General features: G+C 41.1%; 1 protein-coding gene across 2 annotated transcripts in view; it reads right to left on the bottom strand.

Annotated features, from left to right (window-relative positions):
- Window positions 1-23,615, bottom strand: part of adgrv1 (adhesion G protein-coupled receptor V1) — a 571,861-nt gene that overhangs the window by 496,455 nt on the left and 51,791 nt on the right. The window contains exons 10-13 of one of the 2 annotated variants that reach the window (XM_043709105.2): window positions 18,032-18,208; window positions 17,371-17,594; window positions 10,484-10,516; window positions 4,663-4,789 (exon numbers count right to left, since the gene is read on the bottom strand). In XM_043709105.2, coding sequence (XP_043565040.2) covers window positions 4,663-4,789; window positions 10,484-10,516; window positions 17,371-17,594; window positions 18,032-18,208 — 561 coding nt within the window. The remainder of the gene's footprint in view (window positions 1-4,662; window positions 4,790-10,483; window positions 10,517-17,370; window positions 17,595-18,031; window positions 18,209-23,615) is intronic. The other variant, XM_043709113.2, reaches the window with a different exon arrangement.

The raw sequence follows: 23,615 nt of genomic DNA on the forward strand, positions 1-23,615 counted from the left end.
CACTGAACTCATTTGAGTACATGTGACAATAAAGTGAATTCAATTCAGAACTATCCGTCACAGACTGGGACTAGCCTATGGATGCCATGGGTAGTGGCTCTATTTTGGTGTTCAACAATAAATGATGTTCCTTTCCAGTCAGACCTCTTGAGTTATTACGGGCAAGTTTGGTCAAATCGCAACCTGAATATTAATGCGACATGTTGTTAATCACCATCAATTGGTAATTATTCATGGCCCAGTGGGAATGTTGATAAGCCACTAATGGAAAGAGATGGGACAAGTTGATCTCAGCATCAAGTTATGCCTCAGTGGACTTCTAAGCCAATTCTGCCAAACAAGTCATAGAACCAAAGCACAAGTCATAGAATCCCTACAGGGTGGAAGCAGGCCGTTCAGCCCATCAAATCCATACTGACACTCTGAAAAGCATCCCACTCCGCCTACCCCTGTAAATTTGCATTTCCCATGGCTAACCCATGTAGCCTGCACATCCCAGAACACTATAGGCAATCCACCTAATCTGCACATCCTTGGTCCATGGCAGGAAACCAAAGAGCCCAGGGTAAACCATGCAGACACAGGGAGAATGTCTGAGTGGAGTTTGCACAGTCACCCGAGGGTGGAATCGGACCAAGGTCCCTAATGTGGTGAGGCAGCACTGCTAACCACTGAGTCACCACGACCTATACAATTCAGCCCATAATATGTGCAACAACATGAAGTAACCTGAAATTAGGACCTGATCAGGTGTACCCGAGAACTCTGCGGGAAGCTAGAGAAGTGATTGCTGGGTCTCTTGCTGAGATATTTGTATCATCGATAGTCACAGGTGAGGTGCTGGAAGACTGAAGGTTGGCAAACATGGTGCCACTGTTTAAGAAGTGCGGTAAAGACAAGCCAGGGAACTATAGACCAGGGAGCCTGACCTCAGTGGTGGGCAAATTGTTGGAGGGAATCCTGAGGGACAGGATGTACATGTATTTGGAAAGGCAAGGACTGATTAGGAATAGTCAACATGGCTTTGTGTGTGGGAAATCATGTCTCACAAACTTGATTGAGTTTTTTGAAGAAGTAACAAAGAAGATTGATGAGGGCAGAGCAGTAGATATGATCTATATGGACTTCAGTAAGGTGTTCGACAAGGTTCCCCATGGGAGACTGATTAGCAAGGTTAGATCTCATGGAATACAGGGAGAATTTGCCATTTGGATACAGAACTGGCTCAAAGGTAGAACACAGAGGCTGGTGGTGGAGGGTTGTTTTTCAGACTGGAGGCCTGTGATCAGTGGAGTGCCACAAGGATCAGTGCTGGGTCCTCTACTTTTTGTCGTTTATATTAATGATTTGGATGCGAGCATAAGAGGTACAATTAGTAAGTTTGCAGATGACACCAAAATTGGAGGTTAGTGGACAGTGAAGACGATTACCTCAGATTACAACAGGATCTGGACCAGATGAGCCAATAGGCTGAGAAGTGGCAGATGGAGTTTAATTCAGATAAATGCGAGGTGCTGCATTTTGGGAAAGCAAATCTTAGCAGGACTTATACACTAGGGAGTGTTGCTAAACAAAGAGACCTTGGAGTGCAGGTTCATAGCTCCTTGAAAGTAGGGTCGCAGGTAGATAGGATAGTGAAGAAGGCGTTTGGTATGCTTGCCTTTATTGGTCAAGAGTATTGAGTGCAGGAGTTGAGAGGTCATGTTGCAGCTGTACAGGACATTGGTTAGGCCACTGTTGGAATATTGCGTGCAATTCTGGTCTCCTTCCTATCGGAAAGATGTTGTGAAACTTGAAAGGGTTCAGAAAAGATTTACAAAGGTGTTGCCAGGGTTGGAGGATTTGAGCTATAGGGAGAGGCTGAACAGGCTGGGGCTGTTTTCCCTGGAGTGTCGGAGGCTGAGGGGTGACCTTATAGAGGTCTACAAAATTATGAGGGGCATGGATAGGATAAATAGATAAAGTCTTTTCCCTGGGATCAGGGAGTCCAGAACTAGAGGGCATAGGTTTATGGTGAGAGGGGAAAGATATAAAAGAGACCTAAGGGGCAACTTTTCCATGCAGAGTGTGGTATATGTATGGAATAAGCTGCCAGAGGATGTGGTGGAGGCTGGTTCAATTACAACATTTAAGAGCCATTTGGATGGGTATATGAATAGGAAGGGTTTGGAGGGATACGGGCCGGGTGCTGGCAGGTGGGACTAGATTGGGCGGAGATATCTGGTCGGCATGGACAGGTTGGACCGAAGGGTCTGTTTCCATGCTGTACATCTCTATGACTCTATGACTCTGTAACATGTAATAAGCGACTTCATGTCCAGAAAAATAATCTCTTTTACTGGACATGAGACTCGTAAGGTTTTCCTTGACCACACTGGACCAGCAGACCCTGTAGGTCTTTATGCTTAATGAAGATCATGGTAATAAGGCTAACACATGGTGAAGTGCAGACTCAAATTTAGCTGCCATTATTTATTTTAATTTTAATTAGTTTATGGTATACAATTTTACAAATAGCAATTTTTCCACAAAGAATACCAATATCAAAATATTAACTATAAAAGTATCTGAGGAAATCATGGTATTTTAAATTTTAAATAGAACTACCTCAAAGATTACAGAAACTAGTGAGTCATTTGGCTAGAAACGTTAACTCTGATTTCTCTCCACAGGTAATGCCAGACCTACTGAGCTTTTTCAGCAATATTTGTTTTTGCTTCAGAAATTAGATTGCTTAAGACTGCAAATGTGCGAGATTTGTAAATCTCTTTGAATCAAAAACCATCAACTAGTGAGTGGAATTAAACAGACTAGAAAACAGACAAAATGAATTAAGAGAAAGAAGATGCCAACTCTTTGACTGGTAAGTTGAAAAGTCAAAAATATGTGTGTAGAACTGAGAGACAGCTTTCAGCTGGTTGATGACACGTGCGGGACAGCTATAATTAACTTGACAGGCTAAAAGCTGACATAGCTCCCTTCCACGAGACAAGGCTCTCAGAGTGGATCGCTGACAGAGAAACAACACACTTTCATCTGTCAGGCTTCATTTTAAAGAAATGATTATTCTTGACAATAGAACTTCCTACAAATTGTTGAAAAAAAGAGTTCGCTCTATCTGCCCCTCATTGCAACCACTTAACATTAGGAGTATCTGTTCTCCAATCCTGTACTCTGCAAAGAACGTCTATTGTCATGAAATGGATCATAACCCCAAATTACTTATGGATGCATTGAAAGTATAAGTACAACATGCGTTTCACTTCAAATAAATTACATACAAGCCAAAAGATGCCCGAGAATGTAAATTCAGTGGCAACATGGGAAAATTCATGTGGATTACACTGAGCCCCAAGAAGCATCATGAAATGTCACACCCAGAAGAGTGTCAGAGGAATATCAGATAGCAACACTTCAAAATACTGAACTGTGATCTCTTCTCATTTATGTCACAGACTGTGGATAATGATGAGTTGAGAAAAGGTAGTTCTGGGCAAAAGAATTTGTGTTTTACTCTTCCAAGTATTGTGAAGAAAGAGAGTTAAGAAACCACAGCAATCCCTAGTCCCAGTATGCTGAAGAATACTGGAATGCTAGTGTACTACCTTGTGGTTCGAGATATGCTGTATAAAAGTGTGCTATTCAAGGACACAGCTTAGCTCTGTGTGTGCAGATAAAATGAAATAAAGTCTCTCTCCAACTGCTGAAATTTGTTAACAAAGCCATTGTTGAAAGACATGATGTGGAGGTGCTGGTGTAGAACTTGGGTGGACAAAAGTTAAAAATCACACAACACCAGATATAGTCCAACAGGTTTATTTTGAAGTACAAGCAGTGCTCTGAAAGCTTGAACTTTGAAATAAACCTGTTGAAAGAAACTGCTCAAACCCCTCACGGCTAACTGCAGAACTAAATGTCTGGAAACAACTATTTCACTACCAAAGTCAGCAATACCAGGATCGGCCATTTTAACAGCTGTAATATTTCATAATCTATTCATTATGAACATGCCAAAAATATGTTTTTTTTATTTTACCTTTTTGGACTTACTTCTCTGCATATCTTTTCACATCTATTAGTAGCAAATAAACTCACTCTTAACTTTAATTCAAGGAAGCCTGGTTAAATTGGTTCTTTTTGAAATAAAAATGGACTTGTGTTGGGTAATGATAACCACACAGGAAAGATCCTTTTTAAGCTAACTTCATTAGGATCAAGCGAGCGGGAGGTTGGATAAAGAGGAGCATGTTCATCTTGCCTCACCTGGAGGACAAGCATTTACGAATATCTCACCAAGAATTGGAACAACTTGGGGACCCTTACTTGTAACACTTTGTTTAAGTAATAAAATGTTAATATGTTAAGTATAATTTATTAGTCAGTGCTATAAATTGTAAACTTGATTATACATATATTTTTAATTATAGCTGCATAGTAAAATTCCATTTTGTTTTGACCCCCTTCCCCATTTGATGGCAAGATGAAACTTCCAGGTGAAGTCATATTATTCATGAATGTATCCTTTTAAAGCTAGGAAAATGTAAACACATCAATAGCCTATGATATGAAGAAACCTGATTCCTAGGGAATCAAATAAAGCTGTACTTTATTTATAATTTTCCATAGAACTATTCATTTTGAACACCATCCATCTCGACTTACATTGACAAAATATGGTCCTCTCGTTTGCGGGGAGAATTCAAATACACCACCTGGGTCATCATTTTGTAAAATAATTATCTTTCGACTGGTAAATCCTGATTTCAAGATCTGGTTTTCAGAGTTAGTTCTGCAAATGAAAGATAAAGTCAAAAACTGTATTTGCTTCAGGTTCACATGCATCCAAATAGAGCATACTATTTAACAAAAATACTTGCTAACTAATGTGCACAAAATCAAAACCAAGTACAATGTTGAGAGAAATCACATTTTTGAAGCAAGTTAGAATTTTTTTTCCAATAGAACACAACCAACTGTAGTCATATAAAATTTGTTCTGGTGCTGCCATTATTCGACTAAAATCAAAAGCATGGTGGCACAGATAGCACAGTGGATAGCACTGCTGCCTCACAGCGTCAGAGACCCGGATTCAATTCCCACCTCAGACAACTGTCTGTGTGGACTTTGCTCGTTCTCCCCGGGTCTGCGTGGGTTTCCTCCAGGTGCTCCGGTTTCTTCCTACAGTCCAAAAATGTGCAGGTTAGGTGAATTGACCATGCTAAATTGCCCATAGTGTTAGGTGAAGGGATAAATGTCAGGGAATGGGTTTGGGTGCGTTGCTCTTCAAAGGTTCGATGTGGACTTGTTGGGCCATAAGGACTTGTTTCCACACTATAAGTAATCTGATTAGATTATTTACAGTGTGGAAACAGGCCCTTCGGCCCAACAAGTCCACACCGACCCGCCAAAGCGAAACCCACCCAGACCCATTCCCCTAAACTTACAGGCAATTTAACTTGGCCAATTCACCTAACCTGCACATTTTTGGACTGTGGGAGGAAACCGGAGCACCCAGAGGAAATCCATGCAGACAAAGGGAGAACATGCAAACTCCACACAGAGAGTCGCCTGAGGCGGGAAATGAACCCGGGTCTCTGGCGCTGTGAGGCAGCAGTGCTAACCACTGTGCCACCATGCCGCCCACTTAATCTAATTATTAAATAACAAAAATAAACTTATGCATACAGATTACAGTACCAAACATATTTAACTTACAGGTACATAGAATTATTACATGAATGATTAACTTATTAATATACTATCATATACCATGGGAAAACACAAACCATGCAATACAGAACAAGGGAATGCACAGCAAAGCCCACTCCAGATGTAAGTTTGTGTACAGACAATGGATTCAGAACAAGGCCATCCCACAGTCATAATGTGCCAAATCAGCACATAATGGGAATGCTGCTTCTCAGTGGCAGGAGATCCCACCCTCTGGAGTTGGTGCCAATCAGATTGACTGATAGCACTAACAGTTCCAGAGGTGCCAGATCTCAATAGTGGGCACTACCAGAACCAGCAACCAATGCCAGAAAAAAGGCCCAAAGGAACCCCTATCTGGAATAAATAAGGGCCATTGATGGGGTGGATTCTTTGAGCTGAGGGATTGGGAATGAGTGATCCATGCAGGAAGAAACAAAGGGAGCTACCACCTTCAAAGGGTGACCCCAGTGCATACATGGCAACTCTGAAAATAGCTTTAAAACATTTAAAAATAAGGGGCTGCCTATTCCCTTTAGGGAATTCCAGCAGTATTATGGTGTGTGCAGGGTAATTTTGAGAGACTGAATCATGGGCAAACTGTCAATTTTGTGACCTGCCTGCCATTTATTATAGGAGTGAGCTTGTCAGTGTGTAGGAAGATGATGGGCTGGGCGCCTCATTCTATTTTACATGCAAACCCCTGAAAAACACTTGGCAATGCACGTAATAACCAACCCATGATTCAAATCAACATTCACATTATAGAGCATAATTTTCACTTTAGTCATTTTGATGCCAACATTGTGCTCAAATCAACAAAGAAATTCTAACATCAACAAGTTATATTAGAGGGGCAGTGACAGATCAGATAAACTGACCTTTATGGCCTTTATTGCCACCTCATCCAAATCTACATAGAAATACAGGGCAGAGTTTTAACCTGGACAAGCAGGTGGGATAGGCTGTGGACAGAGGGAGTTAAATTTTTGAGCACATTGGGAAGCAAACTTTAACTCAACAGCCACCAAGTTTTACAAGCAGTCAGCCTGCTCCTCGGAGGCTGGTTAATAGTTTAAGTACTTAACTAGGCTAAAATAATCAGATGTATCATGTCTTACAGATTGAACTGTGACTGACTGAGACTCCCACCTGAGGAAAACTGGCAGCTGCAGTGAGGCAGAAGTGACCACAAGAAAAAATCAGTAGCCTTTCCAGCACTCCTTATAGACCAGGAGAAACATGAGTGAGACATAGGATGATGAGCTGCTGAAATTTGAATGAGTTGGAATAATGGGAGGACAGCAACGGAGTCGTTGGAAAGTTCAGCATATCACTTTTGACAGATTTGTCTAGCGTACCAAAGTCTAGCAGAGCACCATGCTGTCAGACCACTAATGTCTTTGATTGTCCATATTACACCCTTTCTTATCATGTCATCTTCACTCTCCAGTTTATGCTGAGCTATGATATTACTTTACATAAACATATTTCATCCATTCTGAATGCTTGCCATCCACAATTTCCTTACAAGTTACAGATAGTCTCAGATTGAAAGCAAAAGCATTTCACGGCACAAAAATGGATGGCGGGTCATAAGATTGTACAGAATATAAAACGCAGCAAAGGATGACAAAAAATTCAACAAGTGTAAAGTTAAGTTACAAGAGAAAACTAGTGTAACGATGTAAGCCTCACAACTTTAATAACTGCTCATGGATTGAAAGAATCAGCAATTACTCTTGCTGGAATAGACTGTTTCTCAAGATGAAAGAGACAAGGAGGCACTGTTATAAAGAAGGAATTAAAAGCCATATGGAAAGAACAACATAAACAATCTGTTTCCCGGTAGACAGGAGATAACACCTGCTTGGTAACATGCTACCCCGTGACAAATGGGCAATTAAGTCTTGTGAAAAGTTAATGAAGTACTGGGTTAATTGCAGGAAAAGCTGCATTTTAAACAGACAGCTAACTCTGAATGTAACAAGGAACAGAAGAGCTACTTCTGATAAGAAGGCAAGCAACAGACTTGAGGTCTCCAGAAAGAGTAATCATTGTTGGGACTGAAAGAATCTTCTGAATCACAAATAAAATCACACTACAAACTTGAAAGAAAAAAACTGTGTAAGAATCCAACACCAGAACAAGTCAGTAACAGAACTTTGAAGAACAAGGCTTAAACCCTGGATACTTCCAGAGACAGACCACTGTTGGTGAAATCCTGGCCAGATTCCATCATTAATCAAGGGCTAATAGCCAAATTAGGTTGTGAGGTTGAACTAATTAACTTGAGATGTCTTATTTTAGTTGCTACATGCAATAATTAAACCATTGTTTCGATACTACATTATCTGTGAGATTTCTCAATAAGTAGCCAAATTAAGAGTAACTTGTGGGATTTACCCACACACTGGCTAAAATATAAATACAGATACTATGGAGGTGATGGCATAGTAGTAATGCCACTGGATTGATAATCCAGAGCCCCATTCTAATGTTCTGGGAGCCTTGGTTTGAATACCCCACAGAGCACAAGAGGATAGATAAGTGAAGTTAGTGGGGGAAAATCTGGGAAATGAAGTATAATGTAGGAAAATGTGAAATTCTCAATTTTAGCAGGAATAATAAAAAGTATATTATCAATTTTGTGAGAATTTGCAGAGCTCAGAGATGTAGAACAATCTGGGTGTTCCATGCATGAATCACAAAGTTAGCATGAAGGTACAATAAGTAATTGGAAAAGTTAGTAAAAAATCATTGTTTGCTGAGAGAAGTGATTATAGAACATTTACCCCATGTGTCCCAGATAAAAACATCGGTAGCAATGTCACTGGTCACATAAACTTTAAAGTATATTTAAGGCAGAGATTGATAGATTTCTGATTATCACTGGCATACATGGCTGAGAGGATGGGATGGGAAAAGGGCACTTAAATATTTGATCAGCCATGATGATGTTGAATGGTGGAGCAGGCTTGACAAGCCGAATGGCCTACTCCTGTTCCTATGTTTCTGTGAATGCTGGAGTAGGCTTGATTGGCATAGTTCTTGATGCTAGCTCCTATATTTGTGCATTCCTGAAATCTAACTGTTGAATCATTATATAAATGCTGGCCTTAGTAGCAACCTCTAATGAGCAAACACTTAAGAAAGGAGCAATTATTCTGAACAGCAAAATGACCAACAAAATGGCCCATGGTCCCTGCACATGATCAGTGATGTCAGTCAGCTGTGACTGACTTCACAATGAGCCTGCACGTGGGCTGCTGACATCACCACATCCTGTGCACACTAGTGTCAGTGCAGTTCAACCTTTCTTTCACAACAATTAGTTTTTAAAAACAATTACCAATGTCCTGTGCTGCCCTGGCCACTTCTTGTCATGCTGTCCCCTGGCTCCTCAAGCCATTTCTGGGCCAGAGAATTGTATAAGAATCCAACATCAGAACAAGTCAGTAGCAGAACATCTGTTTATCAGCAAGACCAAATGTCCACCATATAGTAGTCATTTTTGCACGTCACTTCAAGTAAATTGCACTGAATAATTCACAGATTGCTGGTGTTTTTGCTCCTTGCTGAATACTTAAATTAGTTATCTAAGTCACTGCTGTCCCTCAGTAAACATTTTGGCAAGGTTGCCTTTCTGCCAAAATCTGAGAGTGTGCACCTTTCTAGTGTTTTCAGGAATTAATCTCCTGGACACTACCCAAGTAACTTTGCAAAGAAAAAAGGGAGCAAAAAAATTGGTCAGTTTTTATAATCTTAATGTCAATAACTTAATGATCATTTGACCTCAACATTCTCTACTTCAAATAAAATTATTCCTGCCACCTTATTTGTCACAAACTCAACTACTTTTTGAGAGTAAACTGTGTTAGTGCTTCAATAAATTCTAACAAGCATACTAATTGACCCCATTCACTGTTCCAGTTATTTCAAGAAACTGTAGACATTTTCTGCTATCGGATGAAATCCAATAAAGCTAATTGTGTATTTGACCTTTGCAAGCAACAAAGTCAATGTTCACTGCTTCACTGTATTGGATTGAAAACTTGGGTCCCAAAACCAGTTTGCCAATCAACTGTGTCCTCTAGTTCCTTGATGTATATTAATTTTATTAACGAATTTTGTAGAATAAAAATGTATATTGATGGTTTCACAATGCTAATCTTAGTTCTTGCGTGCAAAATTCAGAAATTGTAAGGGTGCATTCTCAAATCACAAACAATCAGTAGACATCAAGACAGTGCACAATTTTACATGGTAACCAAGAAAGCATTGACCCATTTCAATTTTAAACTCTACAACAGTCTCAACAGTATGATCTATAGCCACGCTGATTTCAACATCAATAATGACAGAACTGCATTATGTAAACTATTTGATTAGTATTTGTCTCCATTCAAATGTAAATTTATACATTAGGCTAATTTCATGTGAAGCAAATGCAAAATGGCAATGCAAAGTAGGTTACCTGGGATAAAATTGTGATGAGCAAACAATGCTTCTTCAAGATCCTCATAGCACTGTTTTCCTCTTTAATTATTAATGAATTACCAAAGCAGACACCAAACAAGGAGAGTAACCATGGAAGCAAACCTACTATGCTAATAAGCCACTTTACATGTTGTGAACCAAAAGGTTCTTTCATTTTAATCATGCCACATGCAACAGATGATGCGTGTGTTAATACTGCATTCACAAGACATCAAATAAATGAGAATCATGACAGTGGCAGCCAAACCTAAACAACACAATTTACTCTACTTACCCAAAGTATACCACAAACCTTTCTGTCTCTACCCTGTAGACACAGAGTGGTGGGAGATATGAATTTCATTTCCATAATTTTAGAAGGTAGGATAAGAAAAAGGTTATTTTGTCCTTGTGCAACATTGCATAACATGCACACTACAAAAATCTTACTTGTTTTGAGTAAAAATGTATTCAGAGAGCTCACTATTTCTCAATGAATTAGTGTGACCGTATAAAAAAAAATGAGTGTCAAGGTTGACTCATAACACAATGTCAAGATGAATCCAAAAATAATGATTACTAAACACAGCATTTGGGCAAACCGCAGCAGCTGCAGGAATTTTATTTTAGGTTTTGTAATACCATACTCTCCTTGTACCCATAAACATCAATGTAAAGTTCTCTTCACCTGTGTGTTTGGAACATGTGCTTATTCTGCTAAATGCACCATTTTCACATATAGCTAGAAAAAAATCAGTACACAAACAAATTTCTTTTTGCAATATTTAGTAACTGCTGACATTGAATTCAATAGATTTGTCTTTGCCACTAATAGGTACAAATGTGAACGATGAGCTTTTCTTTTCTTATGGAATGCACTTTTCCATGATTTTAAGAAGGATTTTAAGTGATGCTGATTTTTGAACCAGTTCACCATATCAAATGTAATCTAGTATCATCTGCTAATTTTTGCCCACAGAAACGTACAAAACCTGTAGTGGCTGTAACGAGGTCAGCCAGGTGGACCTCACTTGATAGGAGTTCCCTGACTGAGGCTTTTAATCTGGTCAATCAGGGAGGTCTGGCTGATAGATAGAAACTGGATTGTCAGAGGCTCTGTTAACTCTGATGGCTGGCTCTGGCTTCAGAGCAAGGACTGGCTTGGCAGATTTTCCACAGGCAGTCTTCTAATTGGCTGCTTATAAACTTGCCTCCCCACGTGTTCTTGCTGGTCCCATTTAAAACAGAGCAGCAGATGCTCTGACGCCTGAGCAGCCTCAACAGGAAAGGTCTCCTCTGTGAAGTCTCAGCTGCCTACATATGGCAAAGAGCTGCCCTGCTGTCACCAAAATACTGGTGGTCTATTAGACGGCCCTTAATGGATCCTTCATTTTTACATATTAGTTTCCCACCTTCTAAAGTAGATAGGCGATCATCTCATAGTCCGTCTCCTGCCCACTGCCAGGAAACTTCGCCATCTGAGAGACAGTGACTGAATATCTTCTCTGTGGGGCTCCCAGCTACCTTCTTGGTCCCACTATCTCCCTTCCTGCCAATTCCACTGACAGTCCACTGACTACTTGCTGCAGCAATAATTTTTCTTCCCCCCTCTGTCGATAGCTGTTTCAAAATGTTTTTACAAATCTTCAATGTGTGATGATTTAACTGCTGCCAGAACGTTACACCAGTGTTCACAAGATGCTTTGTGGTCTGCGTGGTGCAGTTGTGTGTATTTCAGGCAGGCACTTGCTGGCTGCCAACATACATGGTTGCCTATTCTTCTGACAGCAAGCCCATTCTCAATCTCGTGTTCCAATTGAAAGGAGTGTGAAAGGCAGAGTTGGAAACAGGACTTTTAGTGATACATGCCAACGCTGGCAGCAGCTGCTGTGCCTCATTTACATTGTCAATTTGGTGTCAACAGCAAAGCTTGTTAGCAAACTCGAAGTAACTGCTGCAGGAAGAAGTCAATCACAATTAACTACAGTCTGCTTGGTTGGTGACCAAACAAATGGTGGTCATCTTATTACTCACTAAAAAAAACCATGATAATAAAATCAACAATGTTATGGATATTGTGTAATTGAACAATTACACATTCTTCACATTTTTGCGGGAAATTGAAATAGATAATTTTGTAACTTAATAGAAGTGAGGTGCCTCTCACAACCTCTAAATCCAATTAAGAGTTGCTTTATTTAAGTAAATTGAAATACTAAGAGGGAAAATACTGAAATATAAGTCATTTAAAACAGGACTTTGATATTTTCATCCTCGTGCATTTATATACCAATGGCATATAATCGAATACTCTACAATAACAGTTACTATAGCAAGGGTGGTGTAGTAGCCTATAACACGAATTACATAAGCACAGGCTCCAGAGGATAAACAGGGAGCAGAGTCAGGAAATCACAAACATGTTTCCCATGGCTGGAAAGACCTGCCTGCATATTTGAATTTTATGTTATATACTCCTGGAAGATAATGATTCACACGAGGACACATACAACTAACTTGTTACTAGTGAGGTTTTTCTTTTAAATAGATCAGGGCTCAAATGACATCATCATGCTTGAGCTGTCATTTTAATAAAACAGGAAGGAATTGTTGCTTTTCCCACCACATGAAAATAGCTCAGAAAGGAGCTGAGGCCTGAACAGGCCCCAGCAGGAATGTTGTTTCAGTTTCCTTGGAGGACAAACAGGATTGTATGAAAGATTAGGCCGATGAAACCTAAGGCTTATTGCCTTCCAACAGTGAAACCTCCAAAAATATCCTCCCCATGACTGTCTTAAGTGCTGATGGCCATTCCTTTGGTTCTTGAAGTTGCCTCCTGGTTTCCAAAATTATACTTTTGATTATCAGGCAGCTATCATTTCCAAGCTAGTCTGGGACAGTGGTTAAACTGGAGCATGTACATGAGGACAGGCATACAAAATACCCAAGACTCCTTTCACGGGCAAGGCTCACTTCACTCTTGTCCCACCCACCCAATTCATATTCTGCATTAAAATTAAGCCGACAGGCTAAAGGGAAAAGGGAGTCTACCAAACAGGAACTGAAATAGGAGACCTGAAATAGCAGCTTCGTTATCAGGACCAGCTCCCAGACTACATATAAATGGATAAAGGCAGCTGTAGGTTTAGCTACATGTGCTTTGTCAGTTTTTTGCTTCTTTTGCACAAAAAAGAAAAATCACTTTATAAATGAAGCACATAGACAAAATAAACCTTATGAAAGTTTGGTTTATGAAATAACTACAGAGGCCAGTATCCATCACCAAGTCACCCATAAATTACACCTTAACATTCCATGACTTTAGTACTGCCTCATTCAGAGCCAGCTATCAGAGTATCAGTATCTCTGACACTCCTTTTTTTTTGCAGTCTATACAGTGCCCTCCTTTTTACATCTTTGAAGGAGACAAAATTAAAATACTCCGATTTTTATCTCTGTCAGTGAGGGCTCCCTGATTGGGCAAGATTAACAGCCCCAATTAGGGAATGCATAATCTATGAATTCCAGGTGGCTGACCTCATTACAATCACTACAGTTTAGTAAATCTAGCTGTTCTGTTTGGTTTGTGACAGGATCTCTAGCACAAAGTGATGACAGTGATGGAAGGCACTGTGCAAAGAAGTTAAACAATTTACCAGGACCTCCACCAGCAGGTGGCAATGGTGAGGAAGAGTTGTTGGAGCAGTTGAATGGACTCTCCCTGGAAAGAAATGTCTTTGATAGAAGGAGGGCTGATGAGAAGGTGAAGAAGACAAACTATTCCTCAGCCCAATACAGAGGAACCTTTATTATCCAAACGACACAGGCGGGGAATATTTTGTTTGGATAATCAAATGTTTGGATAATTGAATGCTGGATAGCGCAGTTTAGCCCAGCATCGAGACCTTGCGATTTTGTTCGGATAATCGAATTTCAGATAATCGAGGTGCCTCTGTATGACCTACAGGTGTTGTTCTACGTACAAGCTGTCAATAGTTCCTTGGTTATCCTGAACTTCCCTTCAGGTTTGGAATGACCTGATACCATTGGAAAAAGAAATCCTGCTTCATGATCTTTTGGCTATGTTGAAATCTCATGTTCTTTGTGTAGGATTCTTTTGCACAGGCATTTAGACATGACGGAAGAGCTTGAAAAGTATCTAACAACAAACGAGGGGATGGTGGAGGATTTGAAAGTGCCAATGTCCATGAGGCAGGTGAAAGTTGCTCCAGGAACACTGGATGCTCTGATATTGGTGGAGGGAATCAGATCTTAAGTTCAAACCCAAGCACAGGCTCCTGCTGAATGTTCCCATGATGCTGCAAAAAAAGAGGAAACGATACTCCAAGTGAGACATCCTATTTCCCAGTTAGCTAGAAAAATTGGAAACACTTCATGATCCATGACTGAATGCTGTATTAAGAAGACACAGCTGGTTATACCATCCAGGGGACTCAACGTAAGGGATCTGGTACTGTTCAGGATGGAATATCTGTGCAGAAAAACCAATTAGAAAATATTGGGCAAAGGTACAGATGTTCAAAGAATTCTATAGAGGATCTTTGAGGTACTGGTTAGGGTTTTTGGGACAGCAGCACCCTGACACAATTACAACACAGATTTTATGCATTCAAGCCAGAAAAAGGGGGACATCTAGTTTCCATATCCCTAGCGCTGGTGATGTTGAATAATTATATAATTCTCCTGGACTGGAGGCAGGATAATGAAGAACCCATGGTATTTGGTTTGAACATGTGAACATGACACAACCACCTGATGAAGGAGCAGCACTTCAAAAGCTAGTGCTTCCAAATAAACATGTTGGACTACAACCTGGTGTTGTATGATTTTTAACTTTGTTCACCCCAGTCCAACATCGGCACCTCCAAAACAGATATGTGGGCATCTTCGCATGGTGACATCTGTGAAAGGCACATTTGAAGGTCAACAGATGGAACTGTTGGGCCTTTGACCTTGCTCCATAACACTCAAGGATCGGCAGCCTCTATGGGAGCCAAGGATTGTTCGAGTAGTAACGAATCATTCTGTTTTGTTACTTGCTCGTGAAGGCTCCTGTCGGCTGTCTCCAAATGATCAATTTCAGGTCTTGAGAGAATCACATGTCACATATGGCAGAGCTCCCACATGGCGTAACTCTGGGAATTACCCTTCTCACTGAGGGAATAAAGGGCAGTATGCATGCAGATTATTGATTTCAATACTAAAGATGCTTACCCCCCATAATACCCATTGCTGCCTTTAAACCTGCCAGCACTGTGGTGGAGAGTGGATAGACTGGAGGAGATATCATTAACCTTGTTTTAAAGTTGGACATTGGCAACTTGGAGAACAGCCAGAGGAGGGGGCTTGTTTCTGCTCTCACCAAATATAGAACAACTTTCAGTAAAAGTTATGACAATAACATTAGTTGCAGTGACCTGGTAAACCACTGTGGCTAAAGATATGTAAAAATTCCTTGCTAGTGGACCCTAGTTACCATCATTGGAAGCAAGTCCAGGATTATCTGCAGAAGTCTTATGGTAAGGTATCACCCAAGGATCGTCGAATCCATACAACATCCCAGCTCTCCTCATGAGGAAGAAAGACAGAAGCCTGCGGATCGATGTCAATTTCCAGGCACTCAATGTAAACACTCACAAGGTTGCTCACCCTCTGCCTAAGATCAAGGAAGCACCATTTTTCAAAGGTGCAAAGTATTTCTGCCATCTCCATCTGGCTTATGGTTATAACCAGCTACCCATCATTGAACAATACATTGAAAAGACGACATTTGAAACAGGCACTGGGGGACTTTACGAATCTGTGTGGACTCTGAACTGCCTCTGCCACCTTCATGCAATGGGATGTTGACCTTTATTTCCAGTACCACTTTATGTATCTGGATAGCACATTCACCTCTGATTCGATATTGGAGAAGACCAGCTCAAGTCTTGATATCATAAATTCTTAATCCAGTTGTTGCAATTTAACTAAAGGAAATCAAGCCAGCAAAGTTCTTTGGACTAGACCCAGTCCTTCCTGTGGACCATCCTTTTCAGCTCACCACACTGAGTAATGGGGATGGCCAGGTCAGCCAAGCATCATATGAAGCTAGGCCAGGCATTCGCAATGCTATCCAAAAGATTTGACAGCTTGATTGCTGCATTGGCAGGACTGACTTTCCAATTAGCGCTGGGTATGTTTCTGAATGGAGAATATCAAGGGTGGATAACACACTGAATAAAGAATGTGTAGGACCCTGAATTGCACTGAGTCACAGAAGTATAGCACAGGAAAACAGGACAGACAATTTACACATTAGGCCTCACAAACAACAATAAAGTAAATAACAAGACTGTTTATAATCAGTAGTATGGTTAACATCTCTACTTTTATCCAATATCCCTGGGTTAACATCTCAACTTTCATCCAATATCCCTGGGTTAACATCTCTACTTTCATCCAGTATCCCTGGGTTAACATCTCTACTTTCATCCAATATTGTCTAAAGATCTTTTGACACCCAAGGTGGCAACAATACATTTTCTATTTAATTCCTCATCCTAAACAGAATATTTCTAAGTTGAGAGTGTAGTGCTAGAAATGCACAGCAGGTCAGGCAGCATCAGAGGAACAGGAGAATCGAGGTTTCGGACATAAGCCCTTCATCAGGAATCCCGAATTTGGGCTTATGCCCGAAACATCAATTCTCCTGCTCCTCAGATGCTGCCTGACCAGCTGTGCTTTTCCAGCACTACACTTTTGACTCTGATCTCCAGCAACTGCAGTCCTCACTTTCTCCTACAATATTTCTAAGTACATTCACATGGATCACAGTGGTTCAAAGCAGTGGCTCACTGACAAAAAGGAAAAAAAAATGAAGGAAAGCACTTTCTCAAGGGCATATAGGGATGGGAAAGCAGTGCTGACCTTGCCAGTGACACACACCACCCATGAGCTAATAAAAAAAATCATTCAGCACAGCATGAAATATAATGTTGGATAATGTGCTCTGAACTCTTAAATCCATTAACTTCTAAAAAGAGGCAAGATGGTACCACTGAGCCAAAGTTTAACCATCACTAATTCTATGTATTTGTCATACTTATAAATCAATGAGCAAGGTAACAGGTTTTTTTAAAATTATAAGCAAACAGTGCTCATGGAAAAAAAAACACATACCGGTCTAATGAGATAATTAAAGTCTCATTTATTTCAGGCAAGTCATCTGCTTTTATTGTAATGTTGATTGTGGCATTGCTCTGGCCTGACAAGAATATAACAGACCCATTGATTGGGCCCAGGTCATCATTGGTGATGCTGTGATGATTAACCCCTGTAGGTTTCAAATGCCAGTAGACCTCTGCAGAGCCATCACTTCCATCACGTTGCAAAGCAATGTATATCTGAAACAAAAGACCACAAGAATTAAGTGATAACCTTTTTAGTACATGGTTGTACTTTACACATCATTTATCTATTGACATTATCCAAATTAAATTTCTCTGTATCATTCACAGTATCCAAGATGGTCAGCACAAATTCTCCAAAGCAGTGCAGAAAGAAATTCTTTTTATGTATATATTAACACCTCACTTTCTGGACTATTTTCAAATCATGCAAGAAGCTGAGAAATATATAAGATTTTCTTCCACATATTGCCTTTTCATTGCTCTTTCCAGAAGATCGTATGATTCTCGAAGAACAGGCTGCATTCAGATTTGGATGCATTAAACATCTCAACCAAATGGAACAGGCTGATTGGAGTGATAGTTTATACATGCATGCTTACATACCATCATTGGTTTTCTGAAAGAAGCCATAATTTAAAGCCCATATATACCTGACTATCTGAAGAATTCTCCGGTTCATAAACAAGAAGAGTTTCATTGCTGGTAAATCCAACCTCTCCATTTGCTAGGTCAGGTGTAATTGTTCGTGAGATGTTTAGAGGTTCACCCAGCTTGGGGCTCACTGATGTAACAAGAGGAACTTTGTTTACTAACTCCACCGTTTCAAGCTGGAAGTATTAACAGAAGCTTATCAGTCTCATTTATCTCTCCAAATATCAAGCACATGAAGCTTAAAAAAATGAAGTGGTTGGACTTTTTAAAGACTTACAACCACTACAATTGGAACAAGGCAATTACATCTGGTGATTACTTTTATTTGTTAATCTAAGCAGTTCTTGCATGGACATCAAAAAGACAAAACACCAAATGGAGCAATATATATTAAACATGAAAAGAAATCGGACGGGAGGGGGTATTTTTTGGACTCCAAGGATGGCTAGGTTAAGGGTGATGTGAAACTAAGAAATTTTAAATTCTCAAACTCCACCTCATCCCATCCGCTTATGGTGTTATTGGAGGTGAGAGCAGGGAGCAGACAGAAATCCTTTGAGCACCAAAAGGTGGCACTGGACTGTGATGACATTTTGTGAGCTATCTGCAGCAGATTTTATTCTTACACATCTTGTAACCGTTCTACTCCTCTAAACTTCAATTCTAAGTATCAGAATTACTATCAATGTTGTCTTAAATCTACTTTCAGGTTTAAAGGTACTACGACCAAGGTGGCTCAACTACCAATGCTGGAATCACAAGCCCATGGGATCCATGGGCCTACTGGCTTCCTGACCTCCTCATGGAAACCCAGAACTGAGGCCCGACCACAGTGGGGACGAGACCTGACCCCATGGTGACCTGACATCAAGGAGGCCATACTGAATTGGCCACAAGACTCTAGAACACTCAAGACTCCATCGGGAGCATACACTTACTTCTTGGAGCAGCAGACTTCCCTCACAGATGCCTGGGATCAATTAGGAGCAACCGACTACCCAGGAAACATAGGCAACATGTTGGGCTTCAGGTGAGACTGAAACTACAGGGTTTCAAATCCCCTCTCCCCAGCACACTCCTGGCAAACATCTTAGCCGTTAAGAACAAAAGGCATGAACCTAAAGCTGGACTCACCTTCCAAAGGGAATTGAGAGACTGCTGTGTGTTGTATTTCACATAGACATGGCTCAGTCCTGCTACAGCTGACTATACCTTACAACCTGAGGGTTTCTCAGTTCACTAAATGGACCACAAGGCAAGGAGCAATGGAGTCTGCCTCCTAATCAATACCTCACGGTGCTTTGAGACAGTGACCCTGGCAGGTTACTGCTCCCCGAACCTAGAATATCTAAAAGTAAAGTGCTATCCCTACTACTTGCCGCATGAATTCACCTCCACTATCTTGATAGCAGTCTACATCCCACCCCATGCAGAAGTGAACAGTGCACTTGACGAAGTATACAGCACTACAAGCAGTCTCGAGACAGAATACCCCAACGCCTTGTTCATCACAGCCAGTGACTTCAACCAGGCCAATCTCAAGAATGTGCTACCAAATACCATGAACACGTCTCCTGTCCCACCAGAGGTCTGAACATCCTTAATCATCACCGTACAACCATCAAAGATGCTTACTGCTCCATCCCACATCTACATTTTGGAAAATCAGATCATAATGCTGTGCCCCTCCTCCCAGCTTACAAGCAGAAATTGAAGTGGAGGACCCAATACAGAAAGTACAGCAGTGTTGGTCTGAGGCAATGAAAGGGCTCTTAAAAGACTGTTTAGAGTTGGTGGACTGGTCCATATTCAATGGCCAACCTAAACAAGTATGCCACCACCGTCACAGATTTCATTAGTAAGTGTATAGATGATGGCATGCTGCTGACAACAGTTATAGGTTGGATCTTAAAAAACAATGAGATCAAATACAGGAAAGAGATCAAGTGCTTATCTGCATGGTGTAAAGACAACAATTTCTCCATCAACATCAGTAAAATGAAGGAGTTGGTCATTGACTCCATCTGCATCAATGCTGCTGAGGTGGAGATGCTCGAGAGCATCAGTAATGATCACCAACAATCTGTCCTGGTCCACCCATGTTGATGTGATGGTCAAGAAAGCACAAAAACGTCTCCACTTCCTCAGGGCACTAACGAAATTCAGCATGTCTACCAGGACTCTTTCCAATTTTTGTAGATGCACCATAGAAAGCATCCTATCAGGGTCCATCACAGCATGGTATGGAAACTGCTTTTCCCACAATCGCAAGAAACTACAGTCATGAACATAGCCCAGTTCATCATGCAAACCAGACTCCCATCCATTGACTCCATCTATACTTCACACAGCCTCGGGAAAGCAATGAAAATAATCAAAGACCCCTCCACCCCAGTTACATTCTCTTCCATCAGGCAGAATATATAAAAGTTTGAAGACATGTATCGCTGTTGTCAGACTTTTGAATGGATCTCTTAATTGTTAATTTTGATCTCCCTTTCTTTGCACCTTCACTGCACCTACAGTAACACTGTGTTCTGCACTTTGTTCTGCTTCCTTGACACACTTCGTATTGTATGATCTGCCTGTATAGAATGCAAAACAGTGGCACAGTGGTTAGCACTGCTGCCTCACAGCACCAGAGTCCCAGGTTTGATTCGAGAATCGGGTGACTGTCTGTGTGGAGTTTGCACATTCTCCCCGTGTCTGCATGGGTTTCCTCCGGGTGCTCCGGTTTCCTTCCACAGTCCAAAAATGTGCCGGTTAGATGAATTGGCCATGCTAAATTGCCCGTAGTGTTAGGTAAAGGGGTAAATGTAGGGGAATGGGTCTGGGTGGGTTGCGCTTTGGCGGGTCGGTGTGGACTTGTTGGGCCAAAGGGCCTGTTTCCACACTGTAAGTAATCTAATCTAATCTAATACTATTCTCTGTATCTTGGCGCATATGACAACAAATCAATTAATCAATTCACCTCACTCCATTTTTATTCTTATTATACAGCTGGAATTCCTGTACCTCAGGAAATCCAGTAGGTAAGAGGTGTAAAAATGTCTTTGTTACACTGTTTGTGGACAAGGAGAAGCAAATGTGCCCCCAGACTCCTAACCCTGTATATCCTCTGCATTGCCTACTCACTCACTCAGGACACCTCGCCATCTTTCTTCAACCTGAAAAAGCACAATCAATTATATCAACTACTCTCAGCTGTCCCACACTCTCTCTTTCTCTCTATACAGGAATAAAAACAGTAGGATGGAGAAAGCCAAGTCAGGTGGTTGGGTGCCTGGAATTTGTCTCTTCACTCCCTATGGAGAATCTTTGCCTCAGGGGAGGAGGACAATGAGCAGGTAATTATGCCAAAACCTCCAAGTCCCAGTAACCAAGTAAAATCTATTATCAACTATTGCGCTGCTGTCCCATTCCATGACTATGAATGTATTCTTAACATGCCAAATTTTGACCATTTCCTGAGGAGGAGGCACCAATAGTTCACACCCTTCTCCCAGCTGAATTATTCTCTTAGCACACTCCAGAGATGCCCAGTTCCTCCACCCTCACTCTGCCTGCTATACCCAATCACATGGGAATTCAAGCCAAAGAACGTGAGCCAACATCTGGGCAGGACACACTCAATGGTTTAGCCATCTAACAACTAATGCTTCCGAGACTATCTGCACAAAACTCCAAGACCAATTGTCTCCACTTATATGGCAAACTTCCTCCATTCCAGCTGTGAACCCCAACAAAGCAAATCTGGCAGGACTTATACATTTAATGTTAAAGTCCGAGGGAGCATCGCTGAACAAAGAGACTTGGAGAGCAGGTTCATAGCTCCTTGAAAGTGGAGTCGCAGGTCGATAGGATAGTGAAGAAGGCGTTTGGTATATTTTCTCTTATTGGTCAGAGCACTGAGTAGAGGTGTTAGGAGGTCATGTTGCAGCTGTACAGGACATTGGTAAGGCCACTGTTGGAATATTGCATGCAATTCTGGTCTCCTTCCTATAGGAAGGATGTTCTGAAACTTGAAAGGGTTCAGAAAAGACTTACAAAGATTTTGCCAGGGTTGGACGATTTGAGCTATAGGGAGAGGCTGAACAGGCTGAGGTGATTTTCCCTGGAGCTTTGGAACCTGAGGGGTGACCTTATAGACGTTTATAAAATATGAGGGGCATAGATAGGATAAATAGACAAAGTCTATTCCCTGGGGTGGGGGAGTCCAGAACTAGAGTGATAGGTTTAGAGTGAGAGGTGAAAGATATAAAAGGGATCTGAGGGACAACTTTTTCAAGCAGAAGGTAGTGCATGTATGGAATGAGTTGTTAGAGGACGTAGTGGAAGTGAGTATAATTACAACATTTGAAAGGCAACTGGATGGGTATATGAATCGGAAGGGTTTAGGGGGATATGGGCCAAGTGAGATTAGATTAGGTTGGGATATCTGGTCGGCACTGACGAGTTGGACCGGAGGGTCGGTTTCTGTGCTGTACATCTCTGTGAATCTATGACTATAACTGGACCTAGTGGAAGCCCTTATGAGGACACATAGGTGGCATAGGTGAGACTTTATTGTATGTACATTACCACATTTGTCGACATATTTTCATCATCACCTCTGGGAGTGAATATCATTTACAAGAATGAAGGGAAAGGGGCTAGCCGCTCTTTGAATCATATGATGTTCCAACCCTGTCTGACTGATGGCTATCCGATTCAGAGCACTCATATGGAACAGAGCCATGATTGAATCAGGAAACATCGGATGTTGTGAAGGCTTCGACATTTTGTAACCTTAATTTTTATTCAACACCATGAATTGTACAGAAAGATCAAGTCTCTTAATCTGCACTGGCAGGTGGGATTATATAAAGGATGCTAGCCCCAACAGTGACATAATATTTACAGTTAATGAAAAAAGACTTTGCGCAAGTCAGTCCTCAAGAAAAGGCTTCACAAAGAAATCCTGTCTGTGCTGTTTAGCACTGCAGAATGCTGTAGGTGCTGTTCTGTCTGATGAACTTAATCGTGTTCTTAACTTAGCACAATACTGCACCTCTCATGCATCATCATCATCATCATCATCCTCCAGTTGGCTGGAGGAGAGAGTCCAAGCATTAAGAGTCATCCTTTGTTTGCATGGTACTGGAAAGAACCCCAAAACATGACCTGAACTGGAATTTGATGTGAAGGTGAGATGGCCATTACTTCCAAGAAGCCTATGTGGTCAATATCAGAAACAAAGCAGCTGCTCAGTAAATATGACCATTCAGCAGTTGCATCGCACACAAAATAAAATTTTAACAATGTCTTCCAAACACTGGGACATGGCCAGACACCTCTACATGAAACTTTAAATATTCTGACCCAGATTCAGACGTCTGCTGCCCAAGCCTTTTGACACACAAACAACAATCTACTGTACATGTGGCACCAATAATAAGGACCTCTCGCTCACATCCCTAGCCTCCACTGTATCAAAAAAAGGCAGCATTGCCTATGGGATAATGACATGGACATTTTGCAGTCTAAGGTGTGAAATACAGGTCATTCTGTAAAACACCTGCTACAGAAAATCGCGTTATGGAA

The sequence above is a fragment of the Chiloscyllium plagiosum genome, unplaced genomic scaffold (assembly GCF_037043375.1).
Source record: "Chiloscyllium plagiosum isolate Xiang-an unplaced genomic scaffold, Cpla_swu_hap1 HiC_scaffold_2, whole genome shotgun sequence".
Lineage (NCBI taxonomy): Eukaryota > Metazoa > Chordata > Chondrichthyes > Orectolobiformes > Hemiscylliidae > Chiloscyllium > Chiloscyllium plagiosum.